The 19,869-nt window shown below is 41.3% G+C and overlaps 1 protein-coding gene across 1 annotated transcript in view; it reads left to right on the plus strand.

Moving 5' to 3' along the window:
- Positions 1-342: 342 nt before the first annotated feature.
- tep1 (telomerase-associated protein 1) overlaps positions 343-19,869 on the plus strand; it is a 45,359-nt gene continuing 25,832 nt past the window's right edge. Inside the window, 20 exon segments of the mRNA XM_083990767.1 lie at positions 343-458; positions 1,214-1,755; positions 2,350-2,538; positions 3,371-3,520; positions 5,658-5,822; positions 5,909-6,046; positions 8,385-8,456; positions 8,649-8,773; positions 9,078-9,235; positions 9,333-9,442; positions 10,860-10,938; positions 11,483-11,669; positions 13,426-13,675; positions 13,724-13,864; positions 14,656-14,817; positions 14,915-14,983; positions 16,366-16,487; positions 17,233-17,307; positions 17,522-17,665; positions 19,254-19,545. Coding sequence (XP_083846893.1) covers positions 1,219-1,755; positions 2,350-2,538; positions 3,371-3,520; positions 5,658-5,822; positions 5,909-6,046; positions 8,385-8,456; positions 8,649-8,773; positions 9,078-9,235; positions 9,333-9,442; positions 10,860-10,938; positions 11,483-11,669; positions 13,426-13,675; positions 13,724-13,864; positions 14,656-14,817; positions 14,915-14,983; positions 16,366-16,487; positions 17,233-17,307; positions 17,522-17,665; positions 19,254-19,545 — 3,165 coding nt within the window. The 5' untranslated portion in view covers positions 343-458; positions 1,214-1,218.

Consider the following 19,869-nt stretch of genomic DNA (forward strand, 5'->3'; position numbering starts at 1 on the left):
CTTGCTGTAAGAGATGAACTAGGCAATCCAAGATTGTTTTACCCATACACGTGTCATATGGTTTTACCCAAGTAACAAGTCTGAATCTGTGTGTCCACCATCTTTATTTTCTCTGTACAACAACAAAAGCACATGAACACAACGCACTGGTAAATACCTTTTACAGTCTATGGTAAATACCAGTCCACAAGTGGAAAATACCATCTGTACCATAGCACATGAAGGCAGCATTATATGCGCATCATTACGGTAAAAGAAAAAAAGAAAAAAAAAACAGACCAATCGGAAGTCGAGCTGCAGCCAAACGCGGAAACAGAGAAGAAAGTTTAGCTGCATCAGCTGTAGAAACAGACGCCCGGACACTGTGGTTTATGAACCGGGGACATTGCTCATCCAACTTTAAGACCCGTTTGCTCAGAGTCATCGCGGAGTCAGACTCAGCTGTAGCGGCGGTCACGGTGAGTTGTTAATGCGTCCTGATCTCATAGCTCTGTAACCGCAGCACTGACCACACCCACGGGAAATCAATGGGTTAAATACAGGAGGTTTCTGTGGAAACAAACCAGTGACAAATGTCAGATGTAGCTAGATCAGTGTTTGGTGAAGTAAGTTCATTTAGTCTCGGTTAAAGCCACTGTCTGCGTTGACCCTTTGCGTATGACTTCATGTCCGATGACTCCTCCTCCAGCACTGTCTGGTTGTTCACATTTGTAATTATTTACACACAGTGTCAGGTAGTTGAAGATTATTTCTCAGTGGATTGAATAAAAGACCAATCACTGGAGTAAATTACTATGATAATCAAAATGGTTGAAGATTTTTAAACAGGTGTGTACAGTAAGTGACAATGAAAGATTTAAATATTAATCTAGAGATTTGTTGGTGGTCTACACAGGAAGCCCTCTCTGTGACAGAATTGTACATTATTCACATTATTATTTACAAATCTTCTCGATGTTTAGTGAAACTCTGTGAAAAGTCTTTTGCACTGTGTGCAGTTCCCAGACTTTGGACTCTTTTTATGGATGTGCTGCTGCTCACCTGTGGTAACACACCCTTAACTGTTTAAACAGTTAGAGAGGAATGCTGCTGAACTTCTTATCTCAATGCTTTACTGTATGTTGTCTCTGATTGTTGAAGGTTTTTTGATTGAGTGCAGTGGCTTCAAACTGTGTTGTCCTTTAACTTTCTGATTGATTTTGTTTTTCCTCAGCAGAGATGAGGGCGCTGACTTTGCAGAAGGTGGATGTGGCCCACAGAGATCAGCAGCAGCAGCAGCAGCAGGCGGCCTCATGTGGGAGGAGTTTGTCGTCCAACTATGCTCCTCTGAGTCTGGAGAACAAGCTCCTGACTCAGAGCTCCTTGATGATGTCCCAACCCTCTTCCCTGCTCTTAAACTCCGCAGCACCGTCGTCCTCCTGCTCCTCTCTGCAGCCCTCCAGCCTGTCCTCCACATCATCCCGCCTTCTCTCCACCTCTGCTTCATCATCGCCCTCCCTCACCTCTCCTCTCCTCAGCACCCAGAACAAGCTCCTAACCAGTGATTCATCCCGCTTTTCCTTCTCCTTGACCGCCTTAGCCGACCCCGATGGCTCTCTGCTCTCCACGTCCATGGCCAGTGGTGCTCTGGTCAGTCACTTCGCTCATCCTCCTTCCTTCAAACACCGCGGCCCAGGTGGAGAGCAGCGGATGGACGTTGGAGGCAGAGAGGAGATATCTGAAGCAATGCAGTCCTGTGCTGAAGAAACAAGTGTGGTACAAGTAACATTTATTTATTTTTACCAATTTGTTGTCTTACCTTGTCTGCTCTTCCATCTGCCAGGAAGACTGTTCTTTTATTGATATATGTACATACAGAGAGAGTGTATAAAGTACATGAATTCAGAAGCACAATTGAATAGAAATAATAAAAACATAAACATCAAACCATAACAATAAATTAAATAGTAATGATGCACAATGGATTTGGGAATAAAGTTATAATACATAAATAATAAGAAAAATCAAAAATGGTCCTTATGGGTTTCAAATTATATACAATACAGGATCAGTCATATAAAACACCAATATGAGTGACATTCTCTATATAACTTAAGAAAGGTTTCCATGGCATAACATTTTTTAGTACATCCTCTTGTAGAAAAAGAAAATTGACAAAATGCATAGATTGGTCAGTAATACATGCAACCAAAAGGTGTAGGCTGAAGCAATAGCTTATTGTGCCTACCCTTTGTACATAAGATTTCCATTTACATAGTGGAAATAAAGAGCATTAAAATAAAAACAAACTAACAAACTGACAACAAACCAAATCAGGACAGAGTTTTAACGTGTGGTCTGTGTCTGCAGTGCTCTGAGGGAGATGATGTGTCTGAAGAAGAGAAGGAGCAGGAGCAGGAGGTTGATGCTGGTTTGGCCGTGACGTCACCGGTTCTGGAAACCGAGGAGCTGGACCAGACAGTGGAAGTCAGACAGGAGGAGTTTGCAGAGTTTGACGCAGGAAATGATACGATCGAGGAGCAGCTGAAGGATAAAAAGGTAAAAAAAAGAAACATTATTCCGAGCAAATGTCATAGAATGATTGCCTTTATTTTTTTCCAGAAGTTTAGCATTTCTCTTTACCAAAATACCCTTACCAGCGACTTTATTAGCTTCACCTTGCCAGTTCAGGGTCAGAACCAGGCTTCAACACCCATCATGTAAATCTCCTATTCCACCTCTACCCACATCGGGTGACTGTGGAGGCCGTTTGAGTCCAGAAACCAGTGTGAGATGATTTGACTTTTGTCACATGTTGTGTTAACCTGCTGGAAGTGGCCATCAGAAGATGAGCAGCCGGGACACTCAATAAAAGACAGGATGGATCCCTGCTCTCATGTTGTTTACACCAGTTTCTAAAGTGAAGTTTTCCCTCCTGTTGTCATTTGTTTGGTGACATGGAAATCTGATTTCAGCAGTTTCTGAAATTCTCCATCAGACTGAGACTTTTCTTCCTGCGAGGAAGTTAGTTTTCACAGTCGGCCCGTGTAATATTAAAACAGACAATTTAACATACAAACATACATGTGGAACATACAACGTATTATATGACTGATATACTAAAGCACAACGCTAACATTTACACAGGTTCTGCTGAGGTTGTTTAGGCAGATGGGATACAACTTTTTCCAAAGCGTGTTTTCCTGAAGGTTTTTCATCTATATCTGTATCAACAACTACTGTATGTCCCGTTCATAGCCACATCAATCACCTTCCTTCTCGATTCTGACTCAGTTTGAACTTGACCAGCCGCTGAGCATGTTGTATTCCTTGTCCTTCTGTGTTGATCAAAGTGACTGTATCCATGTGTGTGTCTGTGTCTGCTCCTCAGTATCACCTGCTCAACGTGGTGTGTTGCTCTCTGGTCAACAAGAGCTCGTCTCCAGGCCAGAAGGACTGGGACGACGAGGACAGCGTGTGGACCAGGATCATAAAGCTGGCCAAGGACGTCTGCGCCCATGACCCACAGTTTCTCCTCAAGGTGTGTGTAGCCCACGTGTGTGTGTGTGTGTGTGTGTGGGTGTGACAGACTGCAGCTCCTGGACTTTTTTTTATGTGTAAAACAACCCAGAAAACTTTATAGATAAAATAGATAACTTTATGATAGAAATTATATATTTTTAAGAAATATATAATAATATAACCTACTGTAGATCAACAAGTTGTTACACATATTTTATATATAATTTATTCCAATTATTATACATTTACACAGTTATGTTACTTGTGCAACATCTTTTCACATTCAATAGAAATGGTCAGTTTTAACATTATCTGCTGAACAATAGTCCCTTTTTATTCTCAACATTTCCACTGTGTAAATTTAATGAATAATAAATATTGTGTTGTTGCTTTTTTTTCCTGGAGGATCAACTTACACCTGCACCAATCTATTTTTAGACTGGAGCTTTTTTTTCTTCCTGCAGATAAAACATTTAATAATAATAATAATAATAATAATAATAATAATAATAATAATAATAATAATAATAATAATAATTCATTTATTTTGTATAGCGCTTTTACAGTGAGCCAAAGACGCTTTACAGATACAGTAAAATACATAAGGCACAAAACAACAAAAAAAAACCTTAAAGGGATAGTAGCATTTTTTTAAAAGTGGGGTTTTATGATCTACAAATAGCCCCTAAGTACTTTAATTGCAGTAGTAGACTCTCTACACTCTTCCCGTTAGCAACGCCAGCCCATAGCCCTGCCCAGAGATTTACAACATACATTGTTGTGAAAGAAAGAAACGGCCTATTTTCGTGGCCTAAAAGAGGTTTTACCTGAAAAAAAAATACACAGTTCCATTGTTCGCTATAGTATAATTTTTTCCAGCCCCTCAAAGTGCAGGAAAAACACAGTTTTTATTTGGACGTAACCAACTGCTGATCGGTGGGCGCTAACCCTGGGCCGGAGGGATACGTGAGTTGGTTAGGTCCAAATAAAAACTGTGTTTTTCCTGCACTTTGAAGGGCTGGAAAAAATTATATTATAGCGAACAATGGAACTGGGTTTTTTTTCTTCACGTAAAACCTCTTTTAGGCCACGAAAATAGGCCGTTTCTTTGGGTCCATTCACAACAATGTATGTTGTAAATCTCTGGGCAGGGCTATTATGGGCTGGCGTTGCTAACGGGAGAAGTGTAGAGAGTCTGCTACTGCAATTAAAGTACTTAGGGGCTATTTGTAGATCATGCAACCCCACTTTAAAAAAAATGCTACTATCCATTTAAGGGTAGGGGAGGTTAAATGCTTGGGTGAAAAGGAAAGTCTTCAGTCGGGATTTGAAGAGGGGAAGTGATGGAGAGTCTCTGATGGGCTGGGGGAGGGAGTTCCAGAGGCGGGGTGCAGTCCGGGAGAAGGCACGATCGCCGTATGTTTGACAGGGAGCCAGTGGAGGGAGTGAAGGACAGGAGTAATGTGATCACGGGACCGTGTGTGTGTGAGTAGGCGGGCAGCAGAGTTCTGGACAGTCTGGAGTCTATGGAGGGAGTTAGCGGTGATATTCATTCATCAGGTATCGCCTCACACTGCGTAAGCAATTGAAGTTATGAATGGTATACCATAATCTGTATTTTTAGATGAGGTTTTAGTTTAGTGCAGCTTGTGATCTACAAACTAGACCAGTGGTTCCCAACCTTTTTCTTAAGGGACCCATATTTTTACCATTGAAAACTTTGGTGACCCCCCTGATATTGCCCTGCTGTATATTACGTATTTAATGTTTTAAAACTGTTGATATTCAATCATCTATTGATATAGGCCTATAATTTATTTGTTTATCTATTTAAATACACTAATAAATGTTTAATGTGGCCCTTGAATTTAGTTGATTTTGTCACATATATGAATTAAATGCTTAGCCTACTCGTTTATTTAACATTTTAATTACATTAAAATTATTAAACCCCTTAAAATCAAGAGGGCTTCGCGACCCCCCCCCTGGATCTTTGGCGCCCCCCCTTGGGGGGTCCCGCCCCCCAGGTTGGGAACCACTGAACTGGACAAACTAAAGTGAGTGAGAGTAAAACATGTGAACAAACGATGAAGGATGAAGGGGTTCAAATAGTTTTCTCCAGTCTTGAACGGTGTGTTTCCTCCTCTTCCATCCAGTTGGCCGTTTACACTCGACAGGAGCTGAACATCCGCATCACAGCGAACTTCCTGCTGGCCGTGGCCGCCAACCAGCCGAACATCAAGCCCCACGTCCGCAGATACTTCTGTGCCGCCGTGCAGCTGCCCTCCGACTGGCTGGAGGTGGTGAGGATCTACAGCTCGGTGAGTGTCAGCGAGCGTCTGCTGCTCAGCCGAGGCTCCGGACGGCGTCAGTTCCTCTTTAACGCTGCGACTGTTTCTGTCTCCAGTGCTTCAGCCGCTCCCTGCCCATGTGCCTGAAGAAGGCCATGGCCGACAAGTTCAAGCAGTTCAACGAGTACCAGCTGGCCAAGTACAACACGCGCAAACACCGCTGTAAACACAACCGCAACAGGCGCAAAAACAAGGTACTTACTATGTAACACTGTTATTAACACACTTCATCAGGGTGGAGTCAGAAGCTGTTTCCTAATCCAGTGGTTTTCAAAGTGGGGGCCGCCAGGGGTTCCTAGGGGGTCCTCAGCAAATTGGAGGGAAGATGAGAACAAATGCAAATAATAGGCAAAACACAATTGTTTTATCACCTTAAAGCAGATATCAGCTTCACGGCCGTTTCGGCTAATGCTGCGTTCAAGGCAGGCTTTTGAAACCGTAAGTTACAGCTTCAAGTCACAACTACGACTTGGTAGCGTTCCAGGTAACCCGTAGCTCGTGTTTTTACCATCCTGTTGTCTGTGAAAGTTCCCTATAACGGCCACTCGTAACTTCCGACCCGTGAACTCGTACCAGATCGAACTGGTATGACTTCACAGGAAGGAAAAACACAAAGTACGAGTTTCTTTGAACGCACCATGAGTTAGCAGCCCCCGCCCTTGTCAGGCATCAATTGGTCCTCGTGCTACGTCACCACATTCACGCGCATCCCTTGGCTGCACACACAGCCCTTCATGCCGTTCTCTCTCCTCATTGGATAACACTTGTATCCCACAAGGAAAATTTTCTCCTCGGGTTACAGCAGAGCAGAGTGACGGAGAGACTCGTGTTTAGGCTGAAATACTTCATGTAAGTGATTGCTGACGGAAAATAGGACTATTTAGGACTTATATTAACAAAAACATTCCACTGATATCTGCTTTAATAATAAACAATTACCTTGGAGCTGCACTGCAAAAACTCAAAATCTTTCCAAGAAGATTTGTCTTATTTCTAGTCAAAATGTCATTTCTAGTCAAAACAAATCTCATAAGACTCATCACATTAAAAAAGTAACTTGTTTTTAGACACTTTTTACTTACTACAAATAAGTAGAAAAATCTGATATTGGATCAAGTTTTTCTTTCTTATTACAAGCACAAAAAACGTAATGCTTTCACTGGCAGATTAGAAGTGAAAATTAGTTTAAAACAAATGAAAATGATCTAAAAACAAGTTCATTTTTAGGTGATGATTCTTATTTTAAGTGAAAAGAGTTTAGTTTTGACTAGTGAGACATTTTGACAAGAAATAAAACAAATCTTCTTGGAAAGATTTTGAGTTTTTACAGTGCTGCTGGTGTGTTTTGCCTATTTCACGCATTTTTTTGTTTGGCACCCAGCTTTTAGATTTTGTGGATGTGTGTGTGTGTGTGTGTGTGTGTGTGTGCATTGTCTATTGTTTTTCAACAAATGCAAAACAAAATCAAATCAAATTATTGTATTTTGGGCAATATTATCAAATCTAATTTATGATAATATAACATATCGAAACCTTATTTGCCGTGCTCATCTTTCAGATTGTCTGCCAGACAAATTATCATTCATGACATCATGACCATTACTGTTAAAGGCCCATGCTGTGCACTTTTCTCTGGGTTTATTTACCTGCTGATATCCCTAACAAGATGTGTCATTGGTTTTGAGTATCTGTAATCTGCTTAATATCGTTTATACTGCCCCTTTCTGTTACCTCTTTCTGGAGCTCTAGCAGGCACAGGTCATTTGGCCAATCAGAAGAGAGAATGAGAACCTCTCCTCTGATTGGCTGACTGTTTTTGAGTGGCATGTGGTCGGGCCAATCACAGGCAAGTAACTGAAGCCTAAGCTGCATTCATAAAAATTTAAAGAAAACAACTGGTCACAGTGGGCGGAGTTACCTTGTGTGTGACATCACAGAAAGGAGGAAGTGCTATCCGCTCATCTTAAAGAGACAGTTCCTACAAATATGCGGTGTGTGTTTCTCCATTTATGACCAGTTTGATGCATGGGGCAGTATATATACGTGGCCCAGAGACCTCCCCAAGCACGAAAAAATAACCACAATCACATTTTTCATGCCATGGGGCCTTTAACTGTTTTAAAACTCAGTGGGTTTGCAAAGGGGCCAGAAGCTAAGGCTATTCTGGGGGGCCTTAGAAAAAAGGAGTGAAGTCGATCAACGAACGATCAACGTTTCGATCGTTTCAACGTGATCGAAACGTTGATCGTTCCACAATAAACAGTACAGGAGCTTGATATAGTGTGCGGACTTCACTCCTTTTTTCTAAGTTAATTTTGTTTGTTGGTCCTGCACCTGTAGTGCGTTTGGATGTGCATGCTCTACTCCACTTTCGGAGGGCGAGTTTGGGAAACCCTGTCCTAATCAATTACATTGATCCGTCATGTGACAATTAAAATGTGTGTGTGGTTTCTATCCCAGTTCAGTCATTTCTGTAAATGTGCCTCACACGTCCTCTCTCCATCATCACACCTTTTATCTTTTGTTTTCCAGAAACCCAGCGACCGGCAGCTGAAGCAGTGGGCGAACCTGCTCAGATCAGATGCATCTATTCTCACCAAGTTTGTGAGTCAGTGTAATATTTTTTAATTGTGAGCGGCTTGTATTCAACATTGTGTGTTCTCGCCGGTCATTTGTAATGAAACCCCATCGCTCAAGCTAATTTTAGTGTTTCGTATGTTTGTCATAGAAATATCGTAATATATCAGTTGCAACCGAGGTGATGATGTGTTCAAGTGCATCCGTGTGTGTTTGCAGCTGCAGTTTGAGAGCAAAACAGCAGTGGTGGATAAAAAACAGAACGAGTTCAGTATGAAGAAGTTGATCAAGAGGCTTCACATCAAAGAACCGGCTGAACACGTAATGGCCATCCTTGGAAAAAAGTAAGACACACAAACACATTTCATGCAAACATTTATTTCTCTTAACCTTTTACAATATAGTATAACCATATATACTGTATATATAGATTATCCAATCTATTCATGTAAATGCTTAACAAGGAAAACTTAAAGTTTTACCGGAAATTCAAATGTGTATCATGTAGGAACTTACTTAGATCAAGCAAATGCAAATTTTAGGGAAACTCTATTGTACTTCAGTGTTTTAGTTATTCGTTCTTTAGATGGTCGGACGGTACTGCTTGAAGTTGTTTAAGACGTGATGTGGTTGTGGTGTGTGTCCCAGGTATCCAGCTGACCCGAAGGCGTTCAACCACAGTGGGATGAAGGGCGAGTGGGACAGGGAGAGAGCCGGGAAGAGGATGAAGCTGAAGGAGCCGGAGACGTGGGAGCGGCTGCTCAGTCTCCACGGCAACAAGGCCGCCACCTGGGAGAAACTCATAGGTCTGAGACAAAACGACCGGCTTCGTTAAACGGATTAAACAAAAATGCATACGTCACCTCTCGGTTTATGATAAATGATGATGTCTCCACTGTGCAGACAACAGGTCTCTCCCCTTCATGGCCATGCTGAGGAACCTGAGGAACATGATCAGCCAGGGCATCAGTGAGAGGCATCACAACAAGATCCTGAGCAGACTGACCAATCAGGTGACACACAGCGAAGCTTCAAAATCACAATCTGAAGGAGATGACAGATGAAGGTGTCATGTAGTTGGTTGTTTTCTCTGTTTGGTCATTGAACTCTAGGGCTGTAGCCGATATCCGAGTACTCGAGTACTCGCTCGGCTTGGGCGGCATCCGAGTACCATTTCACCTACTCGGATACCCCCCCCCCCGCTCACAGCTCAAGCAGTGGAGCACATCAAAACCAGGCTTCAGAGCGCCTTGTCACTGCGCGGATACTCGGACCAGGGCCGTTGCTAGGAATTCTGGGCCCCCTTAAAGAATACTAAAGTGGGCCCCTGCCCCTAACTTTTCCTTTTTTTACCCCCTAGACTACGTATGTATTATCGTTTTTTATTTAGCCTTCTTTGTTTTGAAAAACTCAAGTATCTTAGCAAGAACATTTGTCTTATTTCTAGTCAAAATGTAATTTCTAGTCAAAACAAATCTCATTATACTTAAAATAAGACTTTGGGGGGCAGATTTTCACTTGGAGTAAGTAGAAAAAATCTGATAGTGGAGCAAGTTTTTCTTCCTTATTACAAGCACAAAAAACTTACTTTCAATGGCAGATTTTTCTATTTATTGTGAATTTAAGTGAAAATGATCTAAAAACAAGTTAATTTTTAGGTAATGAGTCTTATTTTAAGTGGAAAGAGATTAGTTGTGACTAGAAATGAGACATTTGGACAAGAAATAGGACAAATATTCTTGGAAAGATGTTGAGTTTTTACAGTGTACTGTGAGTATTAGTCAGGGTCTTACGCAGAATAAATTAGTCATACAAAGATTAGACTACTGGGGTTTTTTATGGGCCCCACTGGGCGCTGGGCCCCTAGAATTATCATCCCCACACACACACCGCTCCGCCCCCGCTCACACCTCGGGCTCACTGCAGCACACTGGTTGGCCGTGTCTTCAGATGGAGCGATGGCGTCGGCAGTGTGGGAACACTTTAAACTCAGTGATGATAAAACCAACCAACCTCGTTCTGTGTTAAAAAATGTGTCCGCCAATATTTTATTGAAGTGTGCGCTGCCGTTATAAGAAAAATGTTTAGCCTATTAACGGGACAGTTTAATTCCGTGGCATTCCCTCTTTTTTTTTTTTTTTTTTGCTCTCTTAATTGCGAGTGATTTGAGGAAAAATATTCCACAAGCCAATGTAGCGGGTTAAAAAAAAATCGATATTGCCACGGACATGTAACGATATGAAATGACAGGCTTCGAGCGTCCGTGTCACCCCCCCCCCCCCGTCGGTAAACGAATACTCGGGTACTACTCGGATAGTGACCCCGAACATTCGGATAGTAAAATGTGCTACTCGTTGCAGCCCTATTGAACTCTCATCAGCAGCAGCTTAACGAGGTTCTTGTCACCGTGTGTTTTCCATGCACTCACAGAAAGCGGTGATTCAGAGCCGACAGTTTCCCTTCAGGTTCCTCGCTGCCTACAAAGTCGTCATGGAGCTGCAGAACTTCGGTGAGATGCATCAGCAATTAATGGCACTAAAACTAAACATAATGTTAATAATAATAATAAAAAACTCTTCAGCCGTGGTGCTTTCCTCCACTAAAGGTCTTGTAAATGTTAGTTAAGTACAAATATGCATGTACTGTAAATAAATAAGGATTCTATAGGGTTAGGCTTAGTATTATGTATGTCTATATAAATGAGCAGAAAGCACAAACACAGAAGCCCCAAACCCCAATGTAACTAGACTATATAATATTAGTAGATGGATTATTATTCATAGTTGAACTGGAGTTATATACAGGGCTCCAAGTGATTATTATGGTCATTTAAGAGTGATTATTACTGGTTTGCGAGGTGCACAGTGTCACATTGCCTGTTTTTTCTTGTCCTAGCAGTGGTCCAAATCTCAAAATGATCAAAGATTCATCAGAATTAGGAAAATTATTAATTAATTAAATAATGTTTCAAAAGCTTTTGGTGCTGCTATTCTTAATATCATTAGTCTGAGATGTGTTGATTAATTCCTCCTCTTCATCTCTTTACCCTCCAGCCTCCGCACCAGCGATTCCGCCGGCCACAGAAATCCTGAAGGGCATCCTGAAGAAGATTCCCAAGAGCAAACGCTACAAGAGTTTGGACTGGGAGACGACCAAAAGAGGTCGGGTCAGGGTGGCACTGGGAGTCCCGTTCGTCTACAGACAATACCGACTGAGGAAGGCCCAACTCCTCAAGGCCAAGTATGACAACAGGCCCATTGCCATAATCCCTATAGTCATAGCAGTAGGTTCGTTACCTTTAATTGTCGATGCAAGCTATTTTTAGAACGGCGGAACAGAGCTGCGAGCTGCTCAGAGCTACTCTACGGAGGCTAATGGGATTTCTTGGTTTTAATCATCAAAATCATCAAATACACAATCCAACAACTCCACAACGCTCTGGTGGACAAGTTGTGACCTGCACATTCACCACGCTATGAAATTTTTTCAGGCGACCCCATTTGAATTCCTGGCGACCCCACTTGGGGTCCCGACCCCAAGGTTGAAAAACACTGCTGTAGGGGAAACACAGCATTATACTGATATTATGTTGTCTCCCAATTATCAATATTATCCAAATGTGGATGATGTTCAAAAGTTGTGCACTGGATGATGAAGTACAGCCCCCGTTGCTCTACATGGAAACCTGCTCACAGAAGCACATGTGTCTGTGCTGACAAGTTGTGACCTGCACATTCACCACGCTATGAAATAATCATGTATAATTATCAAACATTACGACACATGAAGCAAATACTCAGAACTACTTGTGCTTTTGAGATCATCATCAGGGACAGGGGACCTGTACCATTCACCTCCATTGTGTTCACTGAGCAGCTCACGTCTCTGCCCCTCAGATCTCAAAATAACATGCACCGATAATTAAAGGTAATGAAACTATGCTATAGCTATGACTATAGGGATTGTGGCGATAGGTGATAGGTGATAGGTGCCAAAATGTTGAACTATCCCTTTAAGCCTCAAATCCATATCTGTCACAAGTGTTTTAGTGTTTAGTGTTTTAAGATTATACTTTTTTTTTTTTTTTTTTTTAAGTTTATTTTTTGGCTTTTTGCCTTTTTTACTGATAGCACACAGTAGAGATAGACAGGAAGATTATACTTTTTAATAGCACCTAGAACGCCCAGGGCCGTTGCTAGGAATTCTGGGCCCCCTTAAAAAATACTAAAGTGGGCCCCTCGCCCTAACTTTTTCTTTTTTTTTCTTAGACTACGTATGTATTATCGTTTTTAATTTAGCCTTCTTTGTTTTGATGCTAATGCAGCATTACACTGCAAAAACTCAAGTATCTTAGCAAGAATATTTGTCTTATTTCTAGTCAAAATGTAATTTCTAGTCAAAACAAATCTCATTATACTTAAAATAAGACACAACATATTAAAAGTAGCTTGTTTTTAGACACTTTTTACTTCTTTCAAGCATATTTTCACTTGGAATAAGTAGAAAAAATCTGATAGTGGAGCAAGTTTTTCTTCCTTATTACAATCACAAAAAACTTACTTTCACTGGCAGATTTTTCTATTTATTGTGAATTTAAGTGAAAATTATCTAAAAACAAGTTAATTTTTAGGTAATGAGTCTTATTTTAAGTGGAAAGAGATTAGTTTTGACTAGAAATGAGACATTTGGACAAGAAATAAGACAAATATTCTTGGAAAGATGTTGTACTATAGTCAGGGTCTTACGCAGAATAAATCAGTCATACAAAGATTAGACTACTGGGGTTTTTTATGGGCCCCACTGGGCGCTGGGCCCCTAGAATTATCACCACCTTTCTCCCCTATACAACGGCCCTGAGAACGCCTGAGCCTCAGTATGAAGGGAGCGTTGATACTGAAACAGCAGTTTAAAATAAAGACCGGCTGCTTCAACCTCATGTAACAGTTGACCGTGTGTGTGTCTGTGTCTCTCTGTGTGTGTGTGTGTGTGTGCGCAGTCAGCGGCTGTACACCACGGAGCTGCTGGACCGGTACCGTAAAGCTCTGGAGACGGCGGTTCAGATCTCCTGCCGCTACAACGTGCCCCCGCTGCCGGGACAGACCGCCATACTGCTGACCTGTGGCATGGAGGGGGATCGCAGCTGGAGGCAGAAACAGGACTTCTGCCTCCCACCTGACCCTGAGAAGGAGAAGGAGAAGGAGGAGGAGGAAGAGGAGGAGGAGGAGGAGGAGGAGGAGGAGGAGGAGGAGGAGGAGGAGGAGAATGTAGAGGAAGAGGAGGAGGATAAAGATAACATAGAAGAGGAGAAGGAGGAGGAGGAAAACATGGAGGAAGAGGAGGAGGAGGAGGAGGCGGAGAAAGAGGAGGAGGAGGAAAAAGAGGAGGTCAGGAGCACCAAGAAAAAGAAAAAGGAGGAGGACAAGCTCACACCTTCTGTAAGGGCTGTTTTTTTATTTATTTCTTAGGGCAGCGACCAGGGCCGGCCGCTGGCATCAACACTCTATGCGGTTGTTTAGGGCCACAGCCGTTAGGTGGGGGGCCACATGATCAGAAAGGTACCGGGGTTCATTCAAGTCATTTAAACATCCTGAGGTCTGCACGTGCACGCTATGAGCTTTATATGTAATTTGAAGTCAATATTCAGCTTCTTTTATCTCACATTTGAGACATTTGGTGAAAATAGAATGGCAGAATGACAACATTTGTGCTCAAAAAGCAATTTCATTTTAGACTTGTTTTCTACACTTATCTATTACTGTATTCATATCCTATTTCAAGCACCAAAACAGTTCATTCTCATGACTGAAGGTGGGTTTTCACCTATGGTTTTCACAAGGGATTTTAAATTTTTCAAAAAGCAGACCTCAAATTTCCAGCATTTGGCCTAAATTATTTCTTTATACAGTGTTCTAGGGCAAACTGGCCTCAGTGTGCTTACAGCGGAGGTTCTAATATTTAGACATAAAACACTTCTATTTATCTTAAAAAGATAAATTTAAGAAAATATGTAAAAGTCGAGAAAATGGCCTCAAACCTCGGAGGGCATAAACACGTCTGTATTCTGTTTTAACCAGTGATTTGGTGTTTGCGCTTAGAGTGCAGGGCCACAAACAAAAATCTTGTTTAGGGGGCCACCAAAATCCTAGGGCCGGCCCTGGCAGCGACATCATCAAGGAGGAGCTGGTGAGTGAATAACAACCTCTTCTCTCCTGTCTCTGTGTCTCAGATGGAGGAGGTGGCGGTTTTACTCTCTCTGATGATCAGCAGCAGCGCGGAGGACTGCCGTCTCTTCATCACCTGGGGGGGAAGCATCAGCGAGATCAAGCTGAAGTCTGACGTCCTCTTGGAAAACGTCAGATACGTCACAAAGCGAATGGAGAATCTGAGGGTCAGGATTACCAGCGATGGATTATTATATTTCATGTTTATATTTGAAAGCAGGAGAAGTGTGAATTTTGCCTGAAACTTCTCTTTCATTGGAACAGGAGACGTCCGATAGTGATAATGAGGAATCCCAGGATAACCTCTTCACACCATTTACCAAGAAAAACAAGGTTGGTTTATTTTTATTGTTGTATTTTAATCTGATAGGTACGATGTGTTTTATCAGGGTCCTTACGGATCCTTAAAAAGTCTTAAAAGGCATTGAATTCAGTAATCTAAAAACAAGGCCTTAATTGGCATTAAAATGTCTTAAATCAATTTTTCAAACATCTTAAAAATGTTAACACTTGGTAAGTGGGATTTTATGATTATAATTAGTCTCAAATCTCAAAATAATTGGTAACATTCTGACATAGAGAAGCTAGTGGCGGCCGTCAACGCTAAATTTCTTACCGCCACCAGCTCCCAAATCAGTCCCCCCCCCCCAATCATTCATGTAGCAGTCACTTTACCTTGGATCACATAGGAAAGTGGGTAAAATCGTCCCTAACCCTATGTAATAGATGTGGTGACGTTTTCTGGTTTTTTTTTTTGCATTTGTGTTTATTGTGAAGTCGGTCTTAAATTTCATTTCAAGTGGCATTAAAAACGTCTTAAAAAGTCTTAAATTTAAGTTGGCTTAAACTGTAGGAACCCTGTTTACGTAGCTCAATCCAAATGTTTTAGAAATCTCACCGTTTCCTCGATTTCTTTCTTACTCTGTGATCCTTCCTCTAAGCACTAAAACGGGATTGCATGAACAGGGTTTAACTTAATTTAGGTTTATGTAAAACTGAGTGAAAAAAATCCAGGTTTAAAATTAAATCTCTGCTGCAGTATTTCAGATTAAACTTGGTTTAGTAAATTTAAGTTAAAGTTTTTAAACTGATTTTAAGCATTAGGGAGAATTGGTGAGTATCTAAGATATGTATAAGATGTATATGTAGGGTAGATATTGTTGTGTTCACTTAGCCTAGTAGTCCTCATTCATGTTCCGCCACTAGGAGGCACTGTGAGATAGGGCAAGAGAAAAGGCGGAACATGAATGAGGACTACTAGGCTAAGTGAACACAACAGATATAAGACTGACTGAGGCGGCTGTGAACCGTTTACAGCTGCTTTGTTTAAAACAAAATATTACTGGCCTTCGAAAAAGTTCAGCCAAAAAGGAAAATTGTCAAACACATCTCAAAAAACGCATCCTTTATAAAAGTTAAAGCTCTTCAACTGGCAGTTTAAAGGTTAACTCTAGATCGCAGCTTAAATTGGAGTTCAAAGTTTTGGTGCAACAGAATTAAATTTGATCTCGGATTAAAGTAAAAACTAAATTGGGATTCAGGAGATGTGTGAATTTAGTCTTTCTGTGGTGCAACAGAATTTCAATTTAAACTATAATTTAATCTGTTTTATGGTTTCTATCTGGAGCATCAGGAACCTCAGACACTCCCAGTCCTATCTCTGTCGCAGTTGTTGCTCCTTTTGACACCATTTGCGATACTTTTGTCTCTTTCAGTTTGACAACATCATCAGTATGGGTGACCGCTGGATCGGTAGTGACATAGAGTACACCATCAACATCTACAGGAAGGAAGTCAACAACAAAGCCCTCTCTGTGCAGATCTTCATGACCGACAGGTAACACACCTATAATACAGTATATGAGCTATTCTGCCCAGCAGGGACAAGTTGGTTTTAATACAGCAATGAGCAATAAACATAGTAGTCTACTTGCCAGCCCATAGGGCCCCATTGTGAACCCGGAAATGTTGAGTACCCCAAAGTTTTATGTAAGAAATATATAGTATGGGTCCCCAGTATTCAGAAACTGCCGGATGCTAACTTATATATATTGGACAATTAGCATAATTGACATAATTAGCATAAATTAGCATAATTGCATATGTGGGCAATATTTCAACAAAATTGACTTGGCTGATCTGGGCAATATTGGAGTGGTTTTAGGGGTTATTGATGATGCTGAATCCATTTCTGACATTTTCAAAATTCAAAATGGCTGTCTAAACCGGAAGTGACCAGATTTTAACCGCCAGTGGGCCGATTTTGATGGATTTCAAAATCTGTCAAAAATGTCAGAAATGGATTCAGCATCATCAATAACCCCTAAAACCACACTAATATTGCCCAGATCAGCCAAGCAGTTGTTGAAATATTGCCCATAGCAATTATGCTAATTGCCCAATATATATAAGTTAGCATCCGGCAGTTTCTGAATACTGGGGACCCATACTATCTATTTCTAACATAAAACTTTGGGGTACCCAACATTTCCGGGTACTCATTGTTGGCAAGTAGACTATAGCTTTTGGCTGGTTTTTGTGTTTCTAACTCATCGTGAACGCATCTCTGTTGTGTTGTTAAGGGGTTACAGAAACTCAGAAGATTTCTCAGACAGGAACATGGTGAGACTGGATGGCTTCAGTGAGCAGATGTTGAGGTAAAATATCTGGTTGGTCATTTTTATCCAAAAGTAGTTTTTTTTTTTCATTTTAAATTTGTTGGTTACATATGTGTGTGTTTCTTCATTTTGTATACCTCCAAAAAAAGGAAAAAGACATTTTGACTAACTGAGATCTTTTGAAAAACTACAAGTCGGAGCCAAATTGATCCAACGTTGCAATCGATGTTTCTCTTTCTCACCGTGTGATCAGGTTCGTGGCAGAACGAGGATCCTCCCGGCTGCTGGAGCACGTGGAGCATTTGGACAAACTGTACAACATCCAGCCACCAGAGGGCGCTAAGGGTCCTGAGACCTCAAACAGTGTCGTTCCGATACCAGCGAGCCCCAAGTTAAGGTACTGTGCATTTATAGCCCATGTAAATCAGATAATCTTCACTTTCCTTCGTAGCGTTAAAGCAGAAGGAAGCGATATTTTTGTGTTAATATAAGTCTTAAATAGTTATACAGTATCTTCCGACAGCAATCACTTACATAGTGTGTTTGGACCGAAACACGGGTCTCTCAGTCACTCTGCTCTGCTCTGAGCCGAGGAGAAAACTTTTCTCGTATCCTACAGTTCGACCCCCGAAACCTGCCCCGCACTCACATTCACTCGTTCATTCTGTGGATGAGGCGACTCATGTGGTGACCATGGATTGGTTATTGATCCATGGTGGTCCATAGCAACACATTAGACGTATAGTTTCCTTTTGATTGAACTAAACATTTGGCTGAATAATGAATTTCTGTTTTAACTACAACTTGAATTTCCTGGGGAGTGAGGGCGGGGACCGCTAACTCCATCCGCTGACAGGAAGTTAGCCAAAACGACCGGATCGCTTACTTCTGCTTTAAGAATATATTTTTATCATTTATATTTTTTATCAATTACTGGACATTTCAGGCGACCCCATTTGAATTCCTGGCGACCCCACTTGGGGTCCCGACCCCAAGGTTGAAAAACACTGCTGTAGGGGAAACACAGCATTATACTGATATTATGTTGTCTCCCAATTATCAATATTATCCAAATGTGGATGATGTTCATAAGCTGTGCACTGGATGATGAAGTACAGCCACCATTGCTCTACATGGAAACCTGCTCACAGAAGCACATGTTTTGTTGTGTGCTGTTATTGTATATTGATATTATTTGCTGAACTGAAATGAAACAAAGACAAATCACAAATGAAATAGCAAAAAAAAAATTTTTTTTCTATGAGATCATTTGATTATATATATTTTTAATTGTATTTATTTAATTTTTTTATTGTGAAACACAAGACAAACATAACGGACATACAGCAATGGATACAGAAGATGTGCGTGTGTAGTTCGAGTGCAGTGTAGTGTGGTGATTGTAATAGTGCAAAGATAAGGAAAGAAATTAAAGAATCACGACGGTGACATAGGCCGCAATAACAAACACGATATGAAGGGTAGTAGGGATAACAGTTATGATAGCAAACATATAGCAAACATAACTCATAATAGTACTGATGACAGCATTAATTCTGGAGGTAAGAAGGAAGAAAAGGGGACAGCCAGGATAAAGGATGAAATAATGAAACAATGAAACAAGGGAAGAGGGAGCAGAGGATGGATGCTTAAGTGGAGTTGGATGTGAGTGAATCCAATAAATAAGAATAGACAGGTAATTTGATTAATTAATAAAATGAATTAAAGAAGCGATGCGAACGGGAGGAAGAGGAGAAATAAAAAAAAAGTAAATAAATAATAAACGAATAAAGTTGATAAATAAGGAGCGAGAACCAAAAACTATTGAACAAGTAAATGCATGGATAAGTAAATAATAAACTGGGGTCATTTTGTGGAATGTCACATTGACAAGATGCATCAGGTCCCGTTGATCAAATTCTTGTCTGTGGAAATGGTTTCTCCTCTCAGCCATTAATAACACCGGCTGCTTCCTGTCTCCTCAGGTGGCGAGGCGTGCGCGTCTTCATCTCGTCCACCTTCAGAGACATGCACGCCGAGCGCGACGTCCTGGTGCGCGGCGTCTTCCCGGAGCTTCGGCGTCGGGCCGCGGCGCACCGCCTCTACCTGCAGGAGGTGGAGCTGCGCTGGGGCGTGACGGAGGAGGAGTCGGGTCGAGCCACCGAGCTGTGCCTGTCGGAGGTGTGTCGCAGCCACATGATGGTGGGAATCCTGGGGGAGAGGTACGGCCTGGTGCCCCCCAGACCAGCGCTGCCTGAGCTGCCGCAGTACAGCTGGGTAAGACCCGACTCTGTGACAGGATGTGTAAACGGAGAGTCCATTTTACCTCAGATGAAAATGCTGTTGAATAGGGATGGGAGAAAAAATCGATTCACATATATATCGCGATATCTTTTTTGACGTTTTTTAAATCGATTTTTTTTTTTTCAAAAATCTATTTTTTTTTTTTAAATAAAATATTTTTTCTTTTTTTTTTTAATTTTTTTGAATATTGTGCAATGTGCATTTGTTAGCCTTTTTTACATACAGAGAGTACAGGTTTTGAAAAGGGTTTAAGTTCACTTTATAATGGAGTATGTTAATTTATAGGCCACTACAGTA

Source organism: Trachurus trachurus (genome assembly GCF_905171665.1).
Source record: "Trachurus trachurus genome assembly, chromosome: 17".
In the NCBI taxonomy this organism is placed as follows: Eukaryota; Metazoa; Chordata; class Actinopteri; order Carangiformes; family Carangidae; genus Trachurus; species Trachurus trachurus.